General features: G+C 34.9%; 1 protein-coding gene across 2 annotated transcripts; it reads right to left on the bottom strand.

The window, feature by feature from the left end:
* Positions 1 to 1,480: 1,480 nt before the first annotated feature.
* Positions 1,481 to 16,575, bottom strand: LOC136799249 (uncharacterized). 2 transcript variants are annotated; one of them, XM_067055951.1, is made up of 7 exons: positions 16,160 to 16,575; positions 13,210 to 13,454; positions 11,142 to 11,262; positions 10,002 to 10,135; positions 8,329 to 8,462; positions 2,702 to 2,768; positions 1,481 to 2,083 (listed from the first exon to the last, which is right to left on the bottom strand). In XM_067055951.1, exons 1-7 carry the CDS (start codon positions 16,395 to 16,397, stop codon positions 2,036 to 2,038), a joined length of 987 nt encoding a protein of 328 aa, XP_066912052.1. In that variant the 5' UTR covers positions 16,398 to 16,575; the 3' UTR covers positions 1,481 to 2,035. The 2 variants fall into 2 exon arrangements, with proteins under 2 accessions (XP_066912052.1, XP_066912044.1); XM_067055943.1 differs by having other exon boundaries at positions 8,311 to 8,462; positions 16,160 to 16,569.
* Between the last annotated feature and the right edge of the window lie 5,463 nt (positions 16,576 to 22,038).

The raw sequence follows: 22,038 nt of genomic DNA, 5'->3' as shown, positions 1-22,038 counted from the left end.
AATGTGCACTAGAGTGATCGAATACCAAACACAGAATTGTAAGGGAGACTACCATCTTTGAGCGATAAGATTGCATCAAGATGACTCCAACTAGCTGATCATTGTTTTTTTTTTATGTATATAAGTCTTTGCGATAATAACTTCGCCTAAGAAGTATACACCATTTTTCGCCATCCTAAGCTCAGTACTCATTATCAAAGCATGGTCATCAGAGACAAGGAAGACCAAAGCAAACGTTCGTTGATACCCTCAGAAGAGATATAAGGACACACAACTCAACAAGATTGACAACACTGATGTTGGATAGATCCGTTTGGCTCACCCTCAACCCAGGCCGTATCTGAGCCCCCTTACGCTATCGATATGGTTCTGATGGACGCGTTGACGGGGTATGTAAACAACTCCTTTAATTTAACGGCCCTGTCTCACGAGGGTGTGGTTGGTCAACTATGGATGACCAGGTAATATAAGGCAAATCTGTCGCTGAATAAAATCGAGAATTCTCGACATAGGGAGAAAAACCAATGTATAGGTTGTGAATTGTGTATAACGACTCTCGTGTAACTTATGTAACTAATTTCATAGTATCTTTTGATCATTACTTTTTGAGGTATTCAAATTTTAAGTTTTATGACGTAATCAATCATGAGTTGATGTCATAAAGTACCTCTTTTCCCTAATTTTTCCAAAAAGACAAAAAATCAATTCTTTTAACAGGCATTTCTAAAATCTACATCACTTCTTTTGATGTATAAATGACCATGCCGAAGTCCCCAAATTTTGCCCCGCCAGTATGACCTGGACATACCATAAGTTACACAATTTGTGTTTTTTTGTGAATAGTAAACTACATACATCCATGTCTTAGCAGTGACCCGATGAGATCAATTTGTTTTATTGAAGGGGATTAGAATTAAATTGTTCACACTCAAAGAATCCATAGTGGTTTACCTAGTCTCGTACCAAGGGCAACTTGACGTTTTGATGTTAGTATTACTGGTGGACGTAATGAAATATTAATCAAACCTTTAGTGAGCACTATCAGAATCATCATAAAAAAATGAACTAGGTTTGAGTTTGTAGTTTACAAAGTGAAGAGCTCAGTACCCTGACCACCAGAAACCAAGTTTTCAAAGAGAAGATATCGATACTTGTGATACTCACGGTAAGAGATCAGTGTAGTTTCCATTTCAGAATGAAATTTCAGGGTATTACCAGGGGCGCACTTTCGTCAGACTTTCACAGTAGGTGCCGTTACTGATATAAGTGACGTTTATGTTTGTCTTTAGATAAAAACAGCCCCTATCTCACAGCCACGGTGGATTTCCCACAGCGTTGATAAAAAAATGGAATACAAATTCCATCGAATGGGAATAAGTTTGAAGTCAATTTCCGTGTGTTGCTGAAATTGTAGGGTATTTTTCCCGCCGGATACAAAAATTTGACCAAACTTTAAGGGAGGGATGTATGAAACGAAATGTTTAGTAGAAAAGTACTTAGAAAACAGGATTTTGTTAATTGAATGAACAAAACTATACAAAGAAAATATAACATTATTACAAAAATTAAATATAAAAAAATATTCAAGAATATATTATCAAAATACAAAGTTAGGAGAATAAAGTTTATACAATACACAGTTAATTAACGAGAAAATCTTTTTGAGCGGTTTATCACGTCCATCATCAAGTAAAATCAAAAGGTGGTACAAGTGGCTCTGGGTACGAGATTGATGTTTCACACGAAAGTTTAAATACAGGTTTGTCCAGTAGAATTTAACACACCATTCAAATTTATACAAAGAGTCAGTGGAAAATTGAGATATCATTCAAGCCGACCAGTCTTATCCAGTAAACTAAATTGATAACCTTTTAGGAACACCTCTGCATAGTTTATACAATACATATTATGGTTTATAAGGCTGTTTTAAATAGCCTCTCCATGTATTCGTTTGATGAGAGAGATAGAGAGGACGATAGAAGTCCATCATTTTTCAAGGAAGTGCATAATTGTAGAAACGTGCTGTTGATTTTGTTTATTCGTCACTAGATGCTGGGTTGCTGATATCTATTGCTCCGCGATTCTGAAAAATCAAAACAATAAAATATTAAATTTTGACTATTTTTACGACTTTTGTAAGCTTACTTTTGATATTTTAGTGGACATCTGAATTCGAATACTAGCATTTTTGGGTTCACCCAACAAGTTTTCTTATTTTCATCGATACTGATAGGGCCAGTGAAACAGGGTTATTGTAATATAAGATAGACGAGAAAAATTTGATTAGTTATTTTACGGGCCCGACCAACACCCTGAAATTCCAAAAATCGAAATAAAATTAAAATTGATTTTGGTAGTACACCTTTTCGTCAGTTTTTCCAAGGTTTTGAGAATTTTATGTTAAATTTTTAATTTCATCCATGAATTCGACCTTTTTGTGTCTTTTTTTTTCTATTTCGAATTTTTGTCAAAGTTTTTGCTGCCTTTTTAGGAGATTTTATAGGTTAAATTCTACTTTTATTTTTATTTTTTCGCCGACCGACCGACCCCTTTTTTTGGGTAGCTTGGCCCGTAAAACAACAAATTAAATTGGCCACGCCTTTAATCTAAAAAATGAATAAGAGCATGCTTCTGATGTTTGATGATTGACCTAAATAAAAGTATGTTCTAAATTCAACCAATAGTAAGACAATAAACTTACCACGTGACCTTGTTTAACAGTTGGTTGAGGTACAGGACTGATTCCAACAAAATGTTCATTTGATTTGCTGCAAAATAAAGATTACAGTAAAGATGAACAATGAAAACTTTAAAACATGAAAGTTCTCATACAGTTGAGGGTCCATAACTCACGCACACACAAATTTGTTCGAGTTAAGGAAATTTCGAGTTATGTATGGAATATGGAGTAAGGTTGATAAGGCATTGTTAACTGAACGGGCGAGAAAACTTGATCGAGTTAAGGAGACATTCGATTTATAGAGGTTCGAGTTAAAGAGCCTCTACTGTAAAAGATGGAGACTTTAAAATATGCAAGCTTGCTCTAAAAACCTAGTATAAACGGCTGGAGTTTGAAAACTCCAGTCTTCTATGCTAGGCTTTAAGACGTTTTTGGCCCAGCGCGCAGCGGAATGGGCCTTTAAAACACAACTGGCCGAAAAGATTTGACTTTGTCGGGGCCTGTGCGCGCAATTATCAATTAACGAATCCAGGCTAGAAATTGAATTATCTGAATTACTATTGTGCGCATGCGTAAGAAAATAAAAACCGCAAACAATTACACGTTTTTTTCTTATTAGAACACCTAAAATTTGGCTGAGCCTATTTTTTTAGCAATTTTCAGCCTAAAATGTTCTTAAATGCGTTCTTAACTTTTCAGACTACTCTAAATCGAAAATACCATGCAAAATAAAGAGCACTTAAAATTGGTAAAATTTGGAAAATATTTGACTCTCGATTTAAAAAAATCCATCCCTAAGTTCGGTTAAAACTACTTGAACAGAGGAAAAAAATTGTAGTTTCTTGTCAATTTTTCCCAAACTGAGGCTGGGCATGTTCTTACGATGTTCTTATTTTTTCGACGAATTTCAGCCTGAATGTTTTTATAAACTGGGTTTTAATAAAAAAAAAACGTGTAATACCTCCGATTGATATGATATGAATAACCTTTCTAATTAGAGATATTTATTTCAGAAAAATTAATTCTTTGCTCTACATATCGAAAAAATTCACTGCTGTAAATTAAGTTGTATGTCGACCCTGCCACGGAAAATATGTTGACACTACCAACACTGCTGGGCCTTTAAGCCGCTTAGGCTTTCTTGTTTATCTACAGAAGATACTATAAGGTTTGGAATAAACGTCCCCCCGTTTATTAATGTTCTAATTTTCTGTTGAAGTGTATATCAGGCTTTATTTCTTTGAAACGTTCGAATACCCTTTTCGATAAAAGCAAAATTTTAAACGTTTTCAGCCCACCCATTTATTCAGACCACCCGTTTATTTGGGACCTTAGAGTAGCATCTGGCACAATCAAGGACGCGAAAGACCAGGGGAAAAGGTTTATTCCTAAAAATCCAGACAAATTTTACTTTTTTAGTTCACATTAATTACTGTCAAAAAATAACCAACTTCCTTACCAAATCAAATTTATAATTACAATTTATCAAAAAAAAATTAAAGAAGTCATATTGATACAAAACTATCTTTGTGGTATATAAAATAAGCATTCTACAAAAGTTTCTTAAAAACTACAACCAGAACTCAAATTTTTACCAATGTATTTAAATAAAAGAGATCTTGTCGCAAACACAGAGAAATTGCAAAGTTCAGGCAATTTAAAATCTATCAAAGAAAATTATTTCGAATTAAAAGCTTGCCCTTATACTGCTTGTAGCTCGACTTGTACTTGTAGCTCAATCCAGAAGGGACATAAAAGTACTGACGAAATTTATGAACAAACCGTGTGCAATGGGATACAAAATCAAAACAAATGTCACATGTCAAAATGAAAAATCAAAACAAACATGGCTGATATTTTGATTGTTTCAATTGTTTTACAAGTTTGTTTTGGACACGTGATTTTAATTGTTCTCTTTAATGTAAATCGATGTTAACGGAATTCTAAATACTTCGTAGCCTAAGGGTTAGGTTGACTGAAAAATCTGGTAATAATCTTTGGTTCTGCTTTGGCAAACAAGGTCTCTCACGAATTGTAATGAAAAATATTTCTTTGAATAAAGGTTGAAGTTAAGGCTATTTCCATATGCTATTGATTCATATTTACACAAGATTTGTCCAGAAAAGACACCAAGGCATATTCAAGAAATTTGATGAAGATAAGTATCGCATGTGATCCAGCTTGAAAATCAATATTGCTCAAATCGACATCGTTTCTTGAAGCTTATATAGGTGTTGTTGGAACGTTGTGTGAAAAAACGACGAGTCGAAAATTAGTATAAGTTTTTCTCAGTTCTTCTCGCTTGTCGAGATATCCACCACATTATCATGCTAAAACATAAAATTATACATTTGACCGACAGACTTCTAATGGAACGTCGTAAAATAAACCCGGAGGGGTACTCGATTTTGAAAACGACCGTATGTTCGGCCAAAAATCAGGTCTCTAAAATCGGACCCTTACAGTTCAGGACAAATTTGGCTGAAAATTGACCCTTATAGTAGAGTACAATTTTTCGTAATTTTTTGCCCTTTTCAGGGAAAGATTTTTTGAAATTTCTCAAATTTAACCTCAAAATTTGGTATTTATTTTCTCAAATTTTACACCCTTACATTGCACTTTTTCCCACAAATCAACCCTAACAGTGCACTTTCCAAAGTCCAAAAAACCTACCCTTAAGGGCCGCACGTCCGGTAGGTCACTTAATTGGAGTGCCCCCCCCCCCGGAAAATAAACCACCAACGCCAAAGATGCAAATGATAAAGAATTCGTAATTCAAATATTCCTTACCAACACCCCTTTCTCACAGACCCAGCAGCCAGTTGGGATAAAAAAAATGGACTGAAACTTGATGGGGATTGATATTCCCATATTTTCATGTTTTCAAGTCAGATAATTCAGTGGGGATGGGAAATTGACATAATAATTTGCAGTGAGGATTGGTTTATTTGATTATTTTCATTGGGGACAAAAATTGGAGGATAATTTTCCCCCGGGGACAATATTTTGGCCAATTTTTTCCAGTGGGAAGGGGTTCCAGTGGGTCTGTGAGAAGGGGGTGTTTACTAGGAATAAATTTATGTATAAAAAACGGTGTGGTGGAAGGAAAATGATAGACTGAAGAAGTCATTTATAGTACATGTAGCATGTGTTATAGGGTTATGCAGTAATTGTTAAGTAACTGATAAGTTTTCCATACGATCCCCTATAACTTATACTTAAGTTCAGTTGTCTCGCATAGAGTGGAGTCTTAATAACCTGCACGGGGATAACACAATTTTGCTCGAGTTATGGAGTAGAGTTTCAAAGGCATCGTTAAATGAAGTAGCGTGAAAACTTGTTCCAGCTAAAGAGACATTCGTTCGAGATGTAGAGATTCGAGTTGAAGAGACATTCGAAAGTGCATCAATCGAAATTTTGTCGATTTTCGGCTAATTAGATTATATAAAATAGTCATAGGCTAATTTGAAGGTGTTCTTGACCTTCGAATGTATCTTCAGATTATTTGATGATGTATTGACTGTTAGAGTTAGGGGTTTGGGAAGTTTAGAGTTTCGAGTTAAAGAAAAACACTTACCGAGGATACTGGTGGAGATCCAACCATGATTTTATCTTCGTTGGACACACTGCAAGACAAACAAACGGTTAAACATTACGCCCAAATCTTCACCAAAAAAGTGATCAAGTGTGTCCAGGCCCTTTACAATTTAGTACGAAACCATCCAGGTGGGTCAAAAAGGTGGAGAAACTGTCCAAAGGTTAGTTAGTGTTTGCGCTTGAAAATTATCGACTTTTTGCCAATGCTAGTTCACGAGGTTAAAGAAAAAGCTTTCTTTTATCATAACTGCTAATCTTATTGCAGCCAGTTATACATAGTCCAAAAAGGGTTGATATAAATTATCGGGGCAACTTTTGTAGATCAGACATTTAAAATTTTATCATTTGCCGCCAAAGAAGTAGCAGCGAGTTTATGTATCGGAAGATATCGAGGCCAACGGTAAGTGAAGTCGACGCAACACAAAGTTGATAGTTGGTCTGCGGCTCTTTATCGCCTTGGCTCGCCTGAAAAGACCACGGCATTTCGGTGTCGTGGCGATTTTGGAGAAATGCAAACTTTGCTTTATACCGTCTCCTTCGATGTATCTCGAATACATAAACTCGCCATAGTTACTATCAGAGGTAGGGTATTTCACACATTTAGTTCTTTGCCCACGCAGTTTTTTTTTATTTCGATAACGCTTCAGGGGTTTTTCTTTGTTTTTGGTAAAATTTCTTGTTTTGAATGTGTCTTCCTAACAGATATCTTATATAAAACACTATAAAGAGCTACTCCGTCCCTATTTGAATCAAAATAATCCGCCATCTTTGATAAATAGACCATAGTTCGTTGCCGGCAGATCAATCAAATCTTTCACCTCATCGCTTCGAACCATTTAGTTTTTTTTTGCTTGGTTGAACAAATTGCCGGTAGAACTGTGACCTACTGTGACCTACTTTCAGCAAAGATGGCGGATTATTTTGCTTCACCTGCCGTTGCTTGGGAAATACAGAGTGGCTTTAAATAAGATATCTATGGTTTTCCCAGAATCCAATGGATATCATTAAGAACCTAGTATATTTCTCTATAGGGATGTTAGTCCATTACAGTTTTCTAATAATGAGGTGAAACTGAATATGGGGAGTAGGAGGTTTGACCAGGACTGTGGGGGCGGAGGCGTGGTCATCGTCAACATTGTTAACTCGTTGAGGAAAGACCAACTGGATTATAATGCTGTTTCAAATTGAAAGTCACACTAATGTTATATAGACTCTCTTACCCAGTCGGCACAGAATGTTGTTTCAACGTTTATCTAAAGTTCACAGCGTCCATATAACGTGAGACGAACGTTGAATTAACATTATGCACAAGCCTGGTATGAGCGTAACTTGAACGTTGAAATAAAGTTGTGTGTGTGTATGTCAAACTGGGAGACTTCGATCATGTTCAGACGTTAAGGTTTGGAATCGCTCTGCCATGGGTTTCTTTACGTGTTCATGTTGGTTTCAGAACTTTTCTGTGCAGGAAAACGAAGTAGCTGTGCGAAAAGATTTGAGCAAATTCAATCCGTTTTTGCTTTTTAATTAACTCTTTTTTGAAGCTATGATTTGTTTGGTTTTTGGAAACGTTTCATTTCGGAACACTGTGAAACCGTAACGTCTGAACATAAGCGAGTTTATGTATACGTGCTCTGATTTGTCTAGATCCTGACTGAGGACGTCGGTAAATCAGCACTTTTACAGTCCTCAACTTTGCGGGTCAAAATTGCGGGTTATTTCAAATCGCTTCAATCAATCCGCCGTCCTCAAAAGTGCAAATACATAAACTCGCTATTAGCCTATTTCACAGGATTCGTGCACCTGTCACATGCTATTTTCTATTCAGTTTACAGGGTAAAAATGTACAAATAATTGCAAATTTTCCTTCAAGAAAGACGTAGAAAAAATAGATCCTTTGTCATTATTGATCAATTCGCAAAAGACTGTTCAACCGTAAAAAAGTAGTGAAGTAGAAAAATATCATGTGCTAAAAACACGAATCCTATGATATAGGCTAATCCTTCGCTCACAGAGGGCGCGGTAAAACAATTTACCTTTCTTCGACATTATACCTCGAGTTCTTGTGTCTCCAACATAAGTAAAGAATTGTACAGAAAATGATGATGAAAATGATGACACACACTGGAACAAGAATTTTGATGAGAAGGTCTTCGTCATCATTATCGTCCCCAGTCGACGGCTCTCTCTGTAAAATACAATAAGATATGTTCGGTAAAATACATAAAAAATATGCTCGGTAAAATACAATAAAAGATATTAGGTAAAATACAACAAAAATATATTGGATAAAACCATCGAGTTTAAAGCTTGAAGGGCTAGAGTAAAATCTCTAACTTTTCCCAGGCAAGTAAAAGTGAAGTCACTTGTTTCCCATCCAAAACGCACCTAAAACACACCTCAATCATGACAACAAATTAAATATAGCGCTTCCTTTCTTTTTGAGGACTGCATTTTTTTTAAATCTACCGATAGATTTTACTTTCAATCCACCGTTTGTGTAAAAACCACGTGCAGGCGTTCTGAATGGGAAATAAGTGACTTCATTTCCAATCCAGGAGTCTCGAGTCTAGCCCTTCGGGCCTGGAAGTCAATGAGTAAAACACAACAAAACGATGTTCGGTAAAATACAATAAAAAGATGTTCGGTAGTAAAATACAACTATTGAAGCTCGCTAAAATGCAGAAAGATATTCGGTAAAACACAGCAGGACGGTTAGGCTTTCTTATTCCCGGGGAAACTAGACGATATTTTTGGTACCATACTGAAAATACATTTCTATAATCTTTCAAAAAGCATTTGGTTTATGCTTTTTAAATTCACACTTTATTTGTTTATTTACCACCCTAAACTCGATCCAATCCTTTTTTTACACTTTTTTTTATTGTCTTTAGGTGCGAAAAAAGATTGGGACTCGGTTTTAGGGCTGTAAAACCATGGAGGTATAAAGAAACAGGAGAAGTATGCTATTGTAACCATGCTCGCCCTACGATTAAAAAAAATACGAGGTATGCATGCTCATAATCTCATATATCGTGCATTTTTAATGAGCTTTTTTGTTGATAGGTGAAATCTTATTGGCTAAATTAAGTGTTGGAAATAAGATGAGACGAGATTCATTGTTTCTGACATTGGTGTTAGAAAATATTTGGATTAATAAGGGGCCTGTAAACTTTGCAATCCTTCATCAAAATACAAGATTTTTCGATCAACATTTTCTTCAAGGTGAACTCTATTGCTTAATACTTTCCTCCAAAATTCTCCAGCGACTTTTTGTCTACAAATTGAGTCTGAAATTGTGTGTGCTTATAAAGAACTTTTTATTTTCTGGCTGGAGAAAATATCTTTTCAAAACAAAATTTAACGGATGACAAAATTGAACGCAAACTTATTTCGTGGAGCTAAATTTTATTTTATTCTCGTATATTAGAAGGCTAGAAATCTTCGATGCTGATAGTAAGAATGTTCAGAGCAAACTTGAGTTCTACTAAAAAGTCGTATTTCATCGGGCGAGCCTAGAATTTCTTTTGATTTATTACATAAAAGAAATCAAAAGACTTTAACGACCAATTACCGACAAATTCATCTCCTGTCTTTCTTTATACCTCTATGGTAAAACGGACAAAAAGATGCCCACGTAGCAATTAGCGGCTATGGTCGAAAAAGGTGTACTAGCCCTTCTTTAGCTAATTATATTAGTGTAAAACAAAAGAAATGAAAAATGTACCGTTGGTGTAGCGATAGTACTGTTAGTACCGTTAATACCACCTCCTCCACTTCCGGTTGTAGGCACCGCAGTTGTTGTAGTGGGCGCAGCTGTTGTTGTAGTCGGTGCTTCAGTGGGCGGCTGGGGTGCATTCCCTGCAAAGAAATTAACAATATCTAGGGTACTCCTTTCTACAAATCCCTGTCTCACAACACCTGTGTAACTTTTTTCCACGACGGTGATAAAAATTTCTATCGAAATGCCAATGGGAATGGAATGAATTCTATTATTCCGAGCTAACAAAAACCCATTGGAAAAGGTTTTAAAGTGCAACTTTTTTACATTAGATAACAAGTGAGCATGGTGAAAATCAATAAAAAATCAATGTCTCAAAATATATTATGAAAAATATAACGAGTAAAAATTGTTGGTCACACGTTCACTTCAAAAAAATCAATTTCTTAGTTAGTCTGAAATTAGAGGGTATTTTTCCCACCGGGGATGAAATATTAGCCAAATCTTCCAGTAGGATGGGGTTAACCCACCGAGTCCACGACACATATTTGAGAAAATCGAGCATGGTTTAATAAACTTAAATATTAACATTAACAAGCATACACTACAGGCTAAAATGAGGTCGATAAAAAACCTGAATATTAAATCAAACGCAGAGTATATAGATAGAACTAGAATTATTCTCTGAGAATGTTTTTAGTTCTAATTAGCAAATTGCAAATTGGGGGTAATGGAGACCCCCAGACAATTACCCCCAGGACAAATGTTTGGGGGCAATTGTCTGGGGGCAACTGTCCAGGGGGCAATTGTCTGGGGGGTAATTGTCCTGGGGTTAATTGTCCGGGGGCAATTGTCCGAAGGGGCAATCACCCGGGGAGTAATTATCGCGCGGGGCAACCGTCTTGTCACCCCTCCTGAGTATACACCACAGATCTTTTTCTCAAACCGACGAAATCACAATTAGTCACAGAAATGTCTGGGTAGGAAATGCTACCAAGTTACCGAATACTTCATTTACAAAAGTTGCATATGACATGAGCGCTTATAAATCTTTTATAATTGGTTTATCATTAGTTTTAGATGGTCTAGATACAGATGAGCTCAACTACCAAAATTTATCTCATCAAAAAGAGTTTAATAGCTTACAGGTTCTTTCTCCAGGGTATTTGAGTAAGAGGCAGCTTGAATGGTTGCACACAGTAAAATCAAATCTGACCAGCTTTCCTTGTAAATATTCTTTTTTAGCTTCATCAACTACAGGGTAAAGCTATAAGAAAAAGAAATAATAAATTTTACAAGAATAATTTTTTTTTGGGGGGGAGTTCATGGTTGGCGGAAAGCGGAACCATTCTTTTTTTTCGGACGGAGTGGCAGAATTTGACGTCAAATTTGGACGGAATTTAGGAAATACGATCCTATTTCGGAGACGGAAATTTGTTCTGTTTCAGTTCAGAAGAAAAACGGAATTTAGCAAAAAATTGTTCGGGATTTTGGAATCGGGTATAAGATTATTCAAAATTTCCGGAATGTTATGGAAGTTTAAGGTGACGGAATTTTTGTGCTCGTTTAGAAGGTTTAACGGAATTTAAGGAAAAATTTGACGGAATGGTGGAATCGGGTACCCCCTACAAATTCGAAAAGACAGGTCCATCTATAAGACATGCTACAGTGTGTGTTAAAACAAAACGAAACAGATTTCATTTTGAATAAAATCTTGATGATTTTTTACTTCAATGGAACTGAAATTAACACAATAGCCAAGGGGATACCAAAACAAGTGAAGGTTACATGTATGTACTGTCCTTAAAGGTGTCTTTGTGTAACCTGGAAGTCCTACTAGTACTAAAGCTCTGAAAAATAGGAAATTTTAAAGTTGCAAAACCGAAATTTTGGTCAAATTAGTCCCGATTAGCCCATTTCATAGGATTCATATTGTAGTACATGGTATTTTTCTACGTCATTAAAGAAATCAACTTTTTATGGTTTGAACACTCTTTTGTGAATTGAGATTATAAGTTTTACAATTGCAACAAAACCACTTTCCTCAACTTGGGCATTTTCCATAATGGTGGGATTTCAAAATGGCGGATTTTGAATTCTTTTGAAATTTTGATGTCTTCAAACATAGGCATATTATATACCGTTAAAAAGTATTTTTCATGCTGACCAACTTTTTTGCTTACATAAAAGTCTGAAAATGTACTAAATGTGAGTAAAAAGCGTTAAAAGGTATCAAAATGACGTCATCATTTTCCAAAATTTGACAATTTAAATTGAATAGAAAATAGCATGTAACAAATGCACGAGTCTTATGAATTAGCCTAATTAGGGTCACAAATTTTTCTTTTTTTCCTCCTTTGTAGCCTCGCTTAAGGTCCGAGGGTCAAAGTCAGGCGGCACATACCACATAGCAACGGCTAGACGATGATATCGTCCGTAGGAGGGATAGTAAACGTGGAAAATATATATGTGTAGAGTTTACACACATCACGGCGTTTTACAAGAAAAATAGTGGTGGTAGAGTTTGAAAGATTGTAAACACCTCCACCACTGCTCACTCCGCCTGGGCTAAATTCCATTTACAGATTTATCACGCCTCTTTTATTATTGTGTGTAGACGATAGGATCGTCTAAGGCTATGTTCGCACTTGACGATTCCGTTTCGCTCCGAAAACAAATAAAGTCATTCTATTGGTTAGAAGTGACGTAACACTTGAATGTAACCAATAGAATGGCTCCATTTCCTTTCGGAGCGAAACGGAACCGTCACGTGCAAACGTGATCTAAGTAAAATAACGACAAAAATCTCTCAGGGATTACAATTCTTATACCCCTCCAGATAAAAGATCATACAATACATCCGGGTGGTACTAGGTTTGCAAGGTGACGGGTATGTCCGAGCTGAAAATCGACCCTTTGAGAGACAAAATTTTGGTGATTTTGAGACCCTTTGAGAGACTTTTTCCTAAATTTTGGTCCATTTTTTCCAAATTTTGGTTTGATTTTCACCAAATTTCGGTCAAAATTTTTGGAAATAGTGACCCTTTGAGAGAGAAATTTTTGATTTTCATGATTATGGGACCCTTTAAGAGACTAACTTTTGAATTTGTACCACTTTGAGAGACTTTGAGGAATGAGAAAAGGTACCCTTATGGCTCGCACATACCCGGCACCCATTTTGCCTAAGTACCTCCCCCTCCCCGGCAATACATACATGAAGTGTTTTGATAGTGACTTTAGCACCACCACCAGGTTGATCTACAGTTCTTGAATTAATTCCAACAGGCAAGTTACTTCCTTCCATATTGACCCAAGTCTCATTTACCCATTCCTTCAACACAACAGGTGTTGGTTGACACTGTAATCCTTTATCAGAATTAAGATCAATGAGCGTATCCACACTCATGTTCAAAATTTGAATTTGGTCTCGTGGATCATTCATATTGTAAACTGTACATCCTGAAATAAAAATACCGATCTAAAAATTAGCCAATACGGATGTCTTGTACGCACACGTATCTCACGTTGTAATTCTATTGTTCTCGAACATAAACAACATCACTCAGAAACAAACTTCATCACTCACAAACTCATCACTCCAATGTTTTTGCAATAAAAAAGGTACTAAAATAGGCCATCCATGTCCAAATTTAGTGTAATGAAGGCAAAGTGTTGATAAAAAATAATAAAAAAGGTAAATTGAACATATCTTTTGTTTATTTGTCGTTCTTCAAAAGAATCTTTTGTTTTATTTCGGTTTATTTAGAGTTTGGAAACTATTCTAGTCGCGAGTTAGGGAGTTGCTAGTTTCGAGTTGGGGAGTTGCTAGTTTCGAGTTGGGGAGTTAAAGAATTACCGGCTACCGAAAAAGAATAACATACATCAAAAGTACGATTTTGAAAGTAAATGTAATATGAGATTGAGAGTAATATATAACACATATAATACGTATAATACATATACCACCTGTAATATATGCTTATTTGCCTTAAACACGTGCGCTGAGAGCATGGAAAGCTATTTTCTACTGTCAATTCATATCCATTTATATTTCCTGCATCACATTGAGTATAAATATAATTAGTCAGCCCAGGTGACTCTTCAAATCGGTTCGACGATTTTTTTCCAGCTGGTCGTCGTTAAAGGGACATAACAGTAGTAAAATGTAAACATTGCGCGAACCACGTGTCATTAAAGAGAACAATTAAAATCACGTGTCCAAAACAAACTTGTAAAACAATTGAACAATCAAAATTAGCCATATTTGGTTTTATTTTTTTATTTTGACATGTGACATTTGTTTTGATTTTGTATCCGCTGCATACAGTTTGTTTACAAATTTCGCAAGTACTGTTATGTCCCTTTAAGACTTTAAGTTTTAATTCCGATTTTGGATTATTTTCGGGAAACAGGATTTCGGAATTACTTAGCGCGCGAAAATAATTTTTTCTTAGTAAGATAAAATAGGACGAGAAAAACACATAACATAAAAAGACGTGTATAATTAATAATAAGAAAAAATTTTGCATCATTTTCATAGTAAATAAAAGATACTTTTTTCATTGTAAATAAAGAAAGAGAACTAATTATAGAGAAAGTGAGTATAAAAGAAATATACTACTTGTAGAAATTCTTCTATTTGGGTCTTTTATTTTATTGTCATGACAAGACACCCGTCGAGTGTTTTTTATAATCTGATATCTCTGATATAAACTAGACAGGTTCGAGCTGTGAGTCCAATTTTGGACTCACATTTTTAACAGTTGAACAAGCGCAGGACTCACTCACTGAATAAAAATGAGTAAACGACTGGACAATAAAAAAATCGCGCTTTTTTCTGAGGCAGTTTGAAAAGAGAAACTAAAACAAGCTTTCATTGGCTAATTCATCAACTGTCTTTTTGAGGAGCGAAATTCAAATAATACAGCAATGGTATCAATTTGTTTCACCGACTTCTGCTTTGGACAGATCCCACTATGCACCACTACTTTTTCGTCTGAACGTTTCAAGCAAATAGATACGCTCTTTCAAGCTTTTCAGATTTTAACAAAGCTAGATCTCTTATTTGTACTTCTAAGCCTTCTAAGCCTTTTGGGCTGACTTTCCAGCGCAGCTGGTTTATTCTTGATTAAAGTGACTTTAGAACCATTGTATTTTATAATGTGATCAAAATTTTTATTAAAAAGTGTCAATTCCAATGATAAAATGATAAGTGATAAAAGAAAGTGTCATTATTTTTCTAGCTCTATAAGCTATCTCTACGAATTTTTTGATGCTAAGATGACTGTCAACTTATATCCTTTTATACAATAAGCATCACTTGCAGTATGATCAATATTTTTTGGGAAATTTGTTTGACAATCATTGTATTTAAAGATTTTGTCAATATTTTTACAAGAACGTGTCATGTTGTCAGCATTATGACAATGACATAACAGTACTAAGTATTTTGGCTTTGCTAGCCAGCACCTTACCATTTTCATGATCTTAAAGTCGATAATATGTTTGGTACTGGCTAATTTGAAATTTGTACTTTTGGGCTACATTAGTTTAAATTAGAAAATTTTCGGTCGCCGTAAAGTTTTACGAACATCCCAACTCGAAACTAGCAACTCCCCAACTCCCCAACTCACCAACTAGAACATTACCTAGACTCGTTTATTTAACTTATTTTTTACACCAAATCTGCATCAAATAGACCATCAGGTTATGTCTTATAGAAAGAAAATTTTTTCAACTGGTTATGCCTTTGAAATATTTAAACCTAAAAGTATTACCTCTGTAGAGGGAGGGGGGGAAGTAATTTTCAACAAACGCGAAGTCATGGTGAAAATGCAGCCCACAAAAAAGCAAAATTGTATATAGCAGTTAAAGTTTTATTTTTACATAAGTGTTCTCGTTTCATATCAGACACATATTTGATATCAGGACAATGTCTGCCTTTTGTTATATTATGCTGACATAAGCAAAAAATCTTTTCATTTCCCTCTTTCTGAACAATCTTGCTCCACATTGGTGTCAATCCAATATGAAAAAGCTTGTGAATTAAAATTGACGAGTAAGCAAAAACGACATCACTCTTATTTAAAAACAAAACCTTTAATTTGTCAATGTAATAGAAATCTGATTAGAAATAAGGAAAAAAATTATATAAAGAAACATACCTAATTCTTCTTGTCCTCTACCAAAAAAGCAAGACGAGGAACCTGATGAGTTCGTGAAATATGATTTTCCACTACCACAAAAACATGTATCGTTTCCAATTGCCGTTGCGCCGTAAAAACCACAATCAAGGTCCTGTCCGTTTAAGTAATCTCCCGTAGCCGTACGAACGATAGTTTCTTCCCCTAACGTAAAACTAACGTAGACTACGTAACATATTATGAATGTACGTATAAACATTTTGTTTGTATTTCCCACCTTGATTTAATATGAAATTTCAATTGTTGGAAAGGTTTTTAACCTTTAAAGATGACCCTTATACTGTAGTCTGATATTCTTTGCCAGTTGATCTTTTTTTATTTTTCCTTGATTTTGTTCATTAGTTTCTCCCAACTCATCCAAAAAATCAGTCATTGCCTATTGACGTTCAAATGATAAGGCAAGGAGCGGAGAAAAATAAATTAATTAGACTGAATAGAGAATAGAGTACAAAACAATATGAATAATTAAGCTCAACAACTAAATACTCTTTTTATTTAGGACTACACAGTTTTTTTTATAAGAACATCCAAAATTTTTTAAAGCCTTCAGATGTTCTTAACTTTTTTAATTTTAAGCCTAAAAATATTCTTAACATGTTTTTATTTTGACCATTTTGCGAGTATTTTTGGCCGTTTTCCTAAGAAATAGAGTGTTTTAGAGTCCGCGAAACCTTAAAATGTTCTTAACTTGTTCTTAACACTTTGATCCTTATGTTCTTATATAGTTTATTCTTATAAAAATGTGTACAAGTTCATTATCATGTGAAAAAAATAAGTTCCTAGGGACACAATCCTTCATCAGATAGAAAAGTTTGATTTTTGATCTCCTCTTTTGCATTTATAAGAACAAAAAGAATTATAAAAATCTAACATGTTTTCAAATTTTTGAATCTGAGTAGGGTTTAGTTAGACTAGGAAAAAAAAAGCATTTCAAAACTCCTAAAATTTAAGTAAAATAGCATTTGTTTCAACTCCACACAGTAGACATCCACCTGTTACTTGCCAGAGCTATTAATCAAATATACAAATACAAACCTTAAAGTGCTTATAAGAAACATCTTAGATAATTATGCTCTATTTGATTAGTAAGAATTAAAGAGGGCTAATAGAAGCATGGGATATAATCTGTGCACAAAAAAGCATTGCTAGATGGTTAGCAATTATTTTATTAATTCATTTCAAAAGCTATTTAATCAAAGACTTGATGAAGTCAACAAAGATTGATAATACAATAGATGAGGTATTACCTTTTTTATTTCAATAGTAAAACATAAAAGGCATTGTCACAAAAGGGGTATGAGTAATATAGCTAAAGTCTGTCCAGATATAATTGGCAGTGGAAACAAGAATGCCTGTAACTTTTGATAGTCAAATATAATTTTGGAATTTTTTTTTGCTTGTTTTAGAGAATCAAAAGCGCTATATTTAAATGTATTTTTTGTTGAAAAATTCGCGATTTTTAGCGGTTAACTTTGCGATTGCAAAAATTGAGCTTCTTTTCTACTTATGCTATAACGTTCATTTTTACACCAGTGGTAGTTCAACCTTAGGTTAAGAAGTTTATTAAATTTCAAGGCAAAAAGAAAGGTCCTTCGGAAGATATGGGACCCGAAATACCCCTTGGTAGCACTTTTCTGTTAAATATCAAATCTCCAACTTATCACTAAAAACGGGGGTTATGTTATCTTTTTTGAACAGTGCAATTAAAAGTTGGAAAATGTTGAGTGTTGGTGCATTGGCATTATTGGTATCATTGATTATTTCGAAACGAAGTGATTTTATTGAAAAGATAAGCATGAACTTATATTGCCTTGGTTTTTTTTTAAGTCATTAAAGAACTTTGCTAATTCCCAAAACACTAAACACAGTTTGGCTATGAGGTCATTAAAGAGATCGTAAAATGTGTTATGATCGAAAAACTGTTTCATCAATCATATCACTACCCCCGTTTTTAGTAATAAGTTGGAGATTTGATATTTCACAAAAAAGTGCTACCAAGGGGTATTTCGGGTCCCATATCTTCCGAAGGACTTTTCTGTTTGCCTTGAAATTTAATAAACTTCTTAACCTAAGGTTGAACTACCACTGGTGTAAAAATGAAACTTACAGCATAAGTAGAAAAAAAGTTCAACTTTTACAATCGCAAATTTAACCCATAAAAATCGCGAATTTTTCAACCAAAAATACATTCAAATATAGCGCTTTTGATTCTTTGAAACAAGCAAAAAGAATTTCTATAATTATATTTGACTATCAAAAGTTACAGGCATTCTTGTTTCCACTGCCAATTATATTTGGACAGACTTTAGTTTGTTATCCAGTTGGTGAAGTGAAAAATGATCATTAAAACAATATTTCAGATAACCAGATGAGCCATTGAGGCTCAAGCCCGAAAGGCTAGAGGCGAAACTTTAAACCTTCTCAGGCAAGAGAAATTGAAGCCACCTATTTCCCATACAAAACGCGCATAGAATGCGTCGAAATCATGACGACCGATTGTAACTAGCAGTTCCTTTGTTTTGGAGGACTACATTTTTTAAAATCTAGCGATAAGTTTTAGTTTCAATCCGGCGTTTGTGTAAAAACTATGCACAGGCGTTCTGGATGGGAAATAAGTGGTTTTATTTCCCATCCAGGAGTCTCACCTCTAACCCTTCGGGCTTGAAACTCAATGAGATGAGCGGTAACAAGCCTGTTACAAGCTTATACGACTTAGGCCAAAATTTTGAAAATGAACCAGTGTAAATGAAACGCCTAAGAGTTAAAATTTTGAGTTTCCCCCAACACATCCCTGTCTCGCAGCCCCAGTGGAACTTTTTCTCACTGCGGGGAAAAAAAATTTATATTGAAATTCCAATGAGGATAGAAGTTTTATTGTTCCAAGCTAAAATAATCCAGTGAGGATGGTTTTGGAGTGAGTTCTTTCCATTGAATTTAAAATGTGGATGAATTTCATTTCCCAGTAGGGCTGAAGTTGAAAGGTATTTTTGAACGAATTTGTCCAAATTTTATAGTGTGGGGCCTGGGGTCCTACTGGGTCTGTGTGACACAGGGTTGAGCCAAGGGAAGTCTCAAGTTACTCATTGACGATTCCCTGTTTAAAATAAAGGTTTAAGAAAAAAAAATGGTTTCATTTATGAAAATTATCTAAGTAGCTCTAGAGATATGATGTATGCAAATTAATAATTGCCATTATTGATAATTAAAGCTAATTAGGAGCTATTACCTCGTAACGCTGGTCAGAGTATTTACAAAAAAATTTCCATGAATTTGATTTTTTATTTAGAATATCAGTAATTTGTTTGTCGTGTTTTAGCGACTTGGATCTTGTTTATACCTTCAAAAAGTTATACCAACCTTGAAAGTGCTTGATTTTCAGAACACTTTTCTTTTCTCTTGATTTCTCTTGCGTTTTTACTACAGTCTGAGCTAGGACTTATAAATTGTTTTCTGCTCGCTACTCTCGTAATTATGATTTTACAATCCTAAACTGCAAATCCTCTTCAAAAACCTCGATCACAGCTTCATATACACCCTTCTCTCAGCGAGCAGAGAAAGTCTTGAAATCTATGGCTAAGAAAAAAAAAATTAATTTCACTGGATTTGAATTTGCGATCTCAAAAAGTCAATGAGGTGAGAACTTAATTTACACCAGGGTAGTCTATAGTCCCGAATAAACGTCTCCCACTAATTATTAATTTTCGAAAAAATTTTCTTTTTAAGGTGGTAGTCTACCGCCAGATTTCAAAAGTCAAAAAATCACATTCTTTGCAAAAACTCAAGAACTTCTTTACATTTCGTAATGAAATTTTCAGGAAATGTATATCAACTATTAACATTTCTAAAAATAAAAAAAAAATCTAAAAATAACCAAAGACGGGGGTAAAATCAGCCAGGGGGTAAAATACTTTATTTTGCTTGTGTCAGGTTTTCTGAATAGTCGGCTTGACCTATGAAGTTAGTTTTTTTTTTAAATGACTAATATTTAGAAAAGGTCTGGAATGAGTGAAAAAAAAAATTAAAATATTTTTCCAGGGGGTAAGAAACTGAAAAAAACGCTTTTTTGAGATTAAAAATCAGGAAACCAATTTTAAAACTTTTTAATCCATTCATTCAATGCACAATCATTTAAGGAAACTTCCCTGAAAATTTCAAGTCTGTAGCTACTACGCTCAATCCTAAGATATTTCTGACAAGGTGTTTGCGAACCCCCGGAAACGCGTTTTTGAGAAAATCAAAGAAAAAGACAAAAATGGCTATCATTTTAAGCTGAAAAGCTTTTTTCAAAAAATTTCTTCACTGAATACTCATCAAACCAGTCAGGTTTCATAAGTTAAAGTAAAACATTTCACAAAAATTGATAAATTATCCAAAAATCAACAAAAACATGTTGCGCTAAAGTTACGTAAATATAGCAAACTTTGCGGTAATCTTGCGATAACATCAAATTTGGGTGAAAACAGCCACATAAGTGTGACAAAATGTTCATTGAAATTCCAGCATGACTCTCTATAGACATGGAAACTTTTCTAGTGCATATTTTTATTCACATAGACTTGAATTGACAATGAGCTGGCTTGATCGAAGGCGGTGCCTTCGCTTCGGTTACCGGCGCCTAGGCGGTTATGAATGGCTGGTGTCAGATGAGAAATGTGTGTCTCCAGAAGTTAGATCCAGTTCATTATAATGCACATTTCTATCTCTATTACATCATGTTGTGCTTGGAAATATCTCAGTTACATTTAAATCCACTACAAAACAATATGTGAGCCACCAAAAGCACACTGTCTATATGCTCAAAACAAAATGCCGACAACTTAAATGTTTTTCGCAGAAATCCAGCAACACAACCAATGTAGAGCAACTTCATAGATTCTGTAGAGTCCATTCTTCATTTAAATAAATCATTTCAATCAAAGAGATTAAGTTTTGATCTAAAACTTGCCAAGAAATCTGCAGAATCATGCTTACAGCTTGCTTTTCAGCTGGTTTTGATGTGCTACACTACTGCAGCTACCATCTTTAATTTCAAGGATTACGTAATGCCACGGAAAATAATATTTTGACGCTCGAAAAGGGCGTAAAAAGAGCTTTCTTTTGGCGTATCACATTGCTATGTTTCGGCCGAGATTGAAGAAATAAGTCCTTAGCAACGGGATTTTTTCTGTTGCTAGGGCGATTTTTCAAGCACCCAACAGGATAAAAATGCTCACTGCGGCTTGAATGATAAAGATATAGCTCTGAAATTTTCAGGAGATGTTCAGAAAGACCTAAGGATCTCAAAACACCCAAAAACCAGAATTCGACAATTTTTTCGATGACTTTTTATTTTTGGGTAGACTACCACCTTAAAAGTCTCAAAAGTAGGTAGACGCTTTAGTTTTTTGTGAAATTTCTTAGAATATTTGAACCTTGCTGATTTCAAATCTGTATTCAGATTTTTCGTATCTATCTTATAAAAAATTACAGTACTTTTGAAAACCCAGAGGGATTCGCCCAAGGGTTAGGTGTGCAAAACTTCAGCTAAGGCGGACCGTTTTTGAAGTCTTCAGCCTTCCCGAAAGATTCGGAGCTAGAATGGTGACCACGCCCCTAAAAATAAAAAACACCCCCAGAGCCACCCAGGTTGGAGCCTCGTTTTTAAGAATGTTCTGTTCTGTTTAAAAAAAGTAAAGTTTTTTATGAGAACAAACTAAAAGAACATAAGGTATCATTGGCAAAGAAAATCAAGAACATAAGCTAACATTAAAGGCTTTAGGACTCTAAAATACCCGATTTCTTAAGAAATTACGCAAGAATACAGTAAAACCTCTAATTAACGGACACTCTAAAAGGCGGAC

Source organism: Clytia hemisphaerica, unplaced genomic scaffold (assembly GCF_902728285.1).
Source record: "Clytia hemisphaerica strain Z4C2 unplaced genomic scaffold, Clytia hemisphaerica genome assembly, whole genome shotgun sequence".
Lineage (NCBI taxonomy): Eukaryota > Metazoa > Cnidaria > Hydrozoa > Leptothecata > Clytiidae > Clytia > Clytia hemisphaerica.
Note: the sequence above shows the minus strand (reverse complement) of the source record. Positions and strands in the feature narration are given on the sequence as shown.